This window comes from Doryrhamphus excisus, chromosome 14 (genome assembly GCF_030265055.1).
Source record: "Doryrhamphus excisus isolate RoL2022-K1 chromosome 14, RoL_Dexc_1.0, whole genome shotgun sequence".
In the NCBI taxonomy this organism is placed as follows: domain Eukaryota; kingdom Metazoa; phylum Chordata; class Actinopteri; order Syngnathiformes; family Syngnathidae; genus Doryrhamphus; species Doryrhamphus excisus.
In genome coordinates, this window is record NC_080479.1 from 20,566,051 (window position 1) to 20,571,211 (window position 5,161).

The 5,161-nt window shown below is 52.9% G+C and overlaps 1 protein-coding gene across 2 annotated transcripts; it reads right to left on the minus strand.

Moving 5' to 3' along the window:
* Window positions 1-1,029: 1,029 nt before the first annotated feature.
* ak2 (adenylate kinase 2) lies at window positions 1,030-4,617 on the minus strand. Of its 2 annotated transcripts, XM_058047917.1 has the most exons (7): window positions 4,417-4,615; window positions 2,916-3,041; window positions 2,744-2,854; window positions 2,572-2,666; window positions 2,080-2,152; window positions 1,791-2,010; window positions 1,030-1,219 (listed from the first exon to the last, which is right to left on the minus strand). In XM_058047917.1, the coding sequence occupies exons 1-7, from the start codon at window positions 4,513-4,515 to the stop codon at window positions 1,212-1,214; spliced, it is 732 nt and encodes a 243-aa protein (XP_057903900.1). In that variant the 5' UTR covers window positions 4,516-4,615; the 3' UTR covers window positions 1,030-1,211. The 2 variants fall into 2 exon arrangements, with proteins under 2 accessions (XP_057903900.1, XP_057903901.1); XM_058047918.1 differs by lacking the exons at window positions 1,030-1,219; window positions 1,791-2,010; window positions 2,572-2,666 and having other exon boundaries at window positions 2,081-2,152; window positions 4,417-4,617.
* Between the last annotated feature and the right edge of the window lie 544 nt (window positions 4,618-5,161).

Below are 5,161 nucleotides of genomic sequence, written 5' to 3' on the forward strand. Positions count from 1 at the left end.
GTGTGTGTGTTTCCCCAAATATCTCCATCTGCCACGCCCAAACTCCTCCTGGGAAACACCTCCTCTCTCTGGACCACAGCAGTTGCATTCACTGACACTCTGAAAATACAAACCATGGCTGGTCTCAATAAACACAAGGAGTACATGTGGATGTTCTCTCACTACCTAGCCCCCACCACTCAGTCACTGGATGGATGTTACCTCCTCCAGGGCATCTCCACGTGTACGTACGTGGTGATGTTACCTCCTCCAGGACATCTCCACGTGTACGTACGTGGTGATGATGTTACCTCCTCCAGGACATCTCCACGTGTACGTACGTGGTGATGATGTTACCTCCTCCAGGACATCTCCACGTGTACGTGGTGATGATGTTACCTCCTCCAGGACATCTCCACGTGTACATGGTGATGTTACCTCCTCCAGGACATCTCCACGTGTACGTACGTGGTGATGATGTTACCTCCTCCAGGACATCTCCACATGTACGTACGTGGTGATGATGTTACCTCCTCCAGGACATCTCCACGTGTACGTACGTGGTGATGATGTTACCTCCTCCAGGACTCCAGGACATCTCCACATGTACGTACGTGGTGATGATGTTACCTCCTCCAGGACTCCAGGACATCTCCACATGTACGTACGTGGTGATGATGTTACCTCCTCCAGGACATCTCCACGTGTACATGGTGATGTTACCTCCTCCAGGACATCTCCACGTGTACATGGTGATGTTACCTCCTCCAGGACATCTCCACGTGTACGTGGTGATGTTACCTCCTCCAGGACATCTCCATGTGTACGTGGTGATGATGTTACCTCCTCCAGGACATCTCCACGTGTACGTGGTGATGATGTTACCTCCTCCAGGACATCTCCACGTGTACATGGTGATGTTACCTCCTCCAGGACATCTCCACGTGTACGTGGTGATGATGTTACCTCCTCCAGGACATCTCCACGTGTACGTGGTGATGTTACCTCCATCTTTGGCTTGTATGTGCAAAGCAAAGGAAGAGAAGGTGGTAGCAAAAGAAGTGAGGTTTATTGGAAGAAGTGGAAGCAAGAGGAATGACAAGAAGGTTGTGGCTTTGGTCTGAAGCCACAGGAATTTGAAGGCCGATGTCAGCCTTGGTCTACACTCGTCCTCGCTGCTCGACCACACCCTCCCTGGTGTCGTCCTCTACTCCGGCCGCATGGGACACCATTCACCTGGCTGGAAGGGAAGAAGAAAGAGTGATTTCAGGCCTTCAGGGAGAGGAGCTTCCATCCATCCATTCTTCTCCGCTTATCCGGGGTCGGGGCCAGCGGTCTCAGCAGGAGCCCAGACTTCCCGGTGCCCGGCCACGTCCTCCAGCTCCGCCAGGAGGACACCAAGACGTTCCCAGACCAGCTGTGAGACACAATCCCTCCAGCGTGTCCTAGGTCTGCCCCGGGGCCTTTTCCCTCACCAGGGAGGCGTCCGGGAGGCGTCCGGACTAGATGCCCGACCAACCTCAACCGGCTCCTCTCCATGTGAAGGAGAAGCGGCTCTACTCTGAGCCCCTCCCGGATAGAGCGAGCTCCTCACCCCATCTCTTAGGGGGAGTCCAGCTACCCTACCGAGGAAACTCATTTCAGATGCTTGTGTCCACCATCTCCTCCCAAAGATCATGACCAGAGGTGAGGGTGGTGGGTGGCGTCCATAAAGACCAAGTCTTTCAAGTGGACGTGCGTGATGCGGGTGGAGAAGGCAGTAGCGGACAGAAAGCAAGCGGGTGTGATCATGACGTGAGGAGGACATTTACAGGCGGTAGCGCGGGCGGGAGCGTCCACGGCAGCGGTGAAAGCGGCCACGATGGAGGCGAAGACCACGCCGGGGCTCTTGGCGGCGTCGACGGCCACGTGCAGCCCCTTGGCGCTGTAGTACTGCACCAGCGGCGCCGTCTGGCGGTGGTACGACTCCAGTCGGGAGCGCAGCGCCGTCTCGTTGTCGTCGCTGCGGCGGATAAGGGGCTCGCCCGTCACCTGTGGCGAGGAGGAGGCCAAAATCAGGTGACATGCTTGCTGGGACGGGGTCCGAGCCCGGCGACTCACGTCATCTTTCATGGGCTCTTTTGGGGGGTTGAACTCCTCGTGGTAGGAGCGACCGCTGGGCTGGTGAAAGAGCCTGGAGGAACACGAGTCACTTTAGACCAGCAACCACGGCATCGTCTTCTGCCGAGCCAGCAGATGTCCTCAGACGTCACCTCCTGACCTTCCCTTTCACTTCGACAAAAAGTCATTTTTGCGGCCAAAACACAGACAAGTACCGCTGTTGGCCAAAAGGCTAAATGTAATGCTAACCATAGAATACGAGCAGTAGCATGGATTAACATGTTTACAAATGGAACGTACTATTTCACACCGTATGTATAAACACTTGGATTCCTTTCCTCCACCAGTCATCACTGGCCATTGGATAGAAGTCCATGGACAGCATGGATGCTCATGGACACGTGCGTGCTGTGCACGTGCTTCCCTAGCCGTGGTTCCCACACGGGGTGCCGCCACACGGGGTGCCGCCACACGGGGTGCCACCACACCCACCTGCCACAGATCCTGCGCACCAGCAGGGCATCATCCACGGCGAACTCCACCACAGAGTCCAGCTTCTCGTGACGTTTCTCCAACAGATCGTCCAGCTGCAGACGACAAGAGACAGGAAGTGAGCAGACAAAAGGCAGCCAATCAGATTGGAGCGTGGGGGCCACGTCCTGACCAGCTCCGCCTGTTTGACCGTGCGGGGGAATCCGTCCAACAGGAAGCCGTTCCTGCAGGGGGGCGTGTCCAGGTTGTTCTCGATGAGCTCCACCACCATCTCGTCGCTGACCTGAACCAGAAGAAGCCGGCGTTGGTCGGGGGGGGGACACACGCCCTCGGGGAAGACCTACCAGCTTGCCGGCATCCATGGTCTGTTTCAGCTTCTTGCCCAGATCCGAGCCCGACGCCACCATGGCCCTCAGCATGTCTCCGGTGGACAGGTGGCACACGCAGTAGCGCTCGGCGAGACGGTGGGCCTGTGGGAAGGACAACTGGTTCACGTGTCATATTCTTCACTCTACAGCAGCCCGCTGGGGCGGCCAACTGGACCGGTCCGTATAAGGACGCCCTCGGACGCTTTCTGCCGGCGTGCTGGACACTTGGTCTGCAGGAGAGGCAGCTACTTCCTGTCAAAAGCCTGACAAACGTACTCGCATTCAGTTGGCATTCTCCTCATGTTGACTTCTTTCGGCGTCAACCTGCAGTAGTGGGACTGAAACGAGTGTCCTCGTTTGGCCTGCTGGACGGGCGGCTGGTTTGGGTTCATGGGCAAAGGTTTCATTTGTACAGCTGCCCGTTCAGGCGGAAAACTAGTCAGGCCCAAATCTAGGGGCGCCATCGATGGAGCTCAGGTTGGTCCCAGGAAGACCTTGCTCACAAACCTCTCCTCCACTCAGGCAGCCCACTCAAGTCAGGCGTTTAGGACCGCCGTGTTGGTGTACTGTACGTGTATACACTAGTATATAGTGTACATATATATAGTATATATAGTATACAGTACAGTATATAGTGTAGGTGTGTATATAGTGTCGGTGTGTGTATACAGTATATAGCGTATGTGTATACAGTGATAGAGTATACGTGTATACACTAGTATATCGTGTACATGTATACAGTACAGTATATAGTGTAGGTGTGTATATAGTGTAGGTGTGTGTATACAGTATATAGCGTATGTGTATACAGTGATAGAGTATACGTGTATACACTAGTATATAGTGTACATGTATACAGTACAGTATATAGTGTAGGTGTGTATATAGTGTAGGTGTGTGTATACAGTGTATAGCGTATGTGTATACAGTGATAGAGTATACGTGTATACACTAGTATATCGTGTACATGTATACAGTACAGTATATAGTGTAGGTGTGTATATAGTGTAGGTGTGTGTATACAGTGTATAGCGTATGTGTATACAGTGATAGAGTATTTGTGTAGGCTTCATAGACCAACGAGCCAACAATTAGCACTTCTTCATAGTGTTTCTTGGACAGTCTGCAGGAAAAGGCGAATTTAAAGAAGAACTAGCAATTGCTAAAACCGGAGCGGCAGGGCAAAGCCACTTTCCGTCGAGTGTTTTTCACTTTAGCTAAAGTTGATGGACTTTTTCGAGTGCGTGGTTTTCTGACTCAGCATTGAAATTTGTGGATTAAGCCCCGCGGCGATTGCTATGAAATAAACACTGTTATTGTTGTTGTCATTTATTTGACGTAGCCGCTGCTTTTAAAAAGTTGAAATGAAAGCCGGTTTAGCCACTGCGATAATTAGCCTTTAGCTGCTAGCCGACATCCACCACCATGCGTTGCTACTCTCCAAGCTAGCTGCTACAAGCCGACACCAGCAGCTCACCTGGGTCCCCTTCCCGGCGCCGGGCGGTCCGAGCAGGATCGCCCGGATCCCGTCTTGCACGTCGGCTAGCGCCTCTTTGAGCTGCGCGCTCGGAGCCATCGGAGGACGAGAAAATAAACTTTGTACAAAGTCGGCGTCCTTCTACTGACAGCTCAGCCAACTCGGCCAGGAAGGGGCGACGCCTGGCTGCTAATTGGCTAAGACGGCGTCAGCCCCGCCCCGCGAAGAGTGGGACGCTTCCGATTTGTGGTCAGCGTCTTCTGTCAAGTATCGCGTGTGGTGATTGGATGCTCGTCAAATGACGTACGGACACACGTTCGTTCTGAAGGCAGAACTTCTTTGGTGTTGAAATCAAAGCCGAAGCTTTCATTTGGTTGAAATGAAACACGTACCTCCTGTTTCACCACCATCTCGATCTTTGGTGGTCACCGTCTCATATAATCTGTTGGTTCTCATTAGGATTTGCCATCGTTTTACTAGCAGTCGGTTTCATTTCACCGGTTCTCATAACCCCGCCCATTTTGCCTCTTTATGTCGTTACCTGATCAGCAGGTACTTTTTTGTGTCATTAATGTCTCCGGTATCCCAAACAAGAGGGGAACATCTTTCCACGAATGGCTACCCATGGTCGGAACGGCCGCCATGTTGTCACCAACGTGACCACAACGAGCCAACCGCGGATCGTTCGGTGAAGACAGACAGCTCTGGCGGCCAATCATAAACAATATCAATATGACGCTGCTGG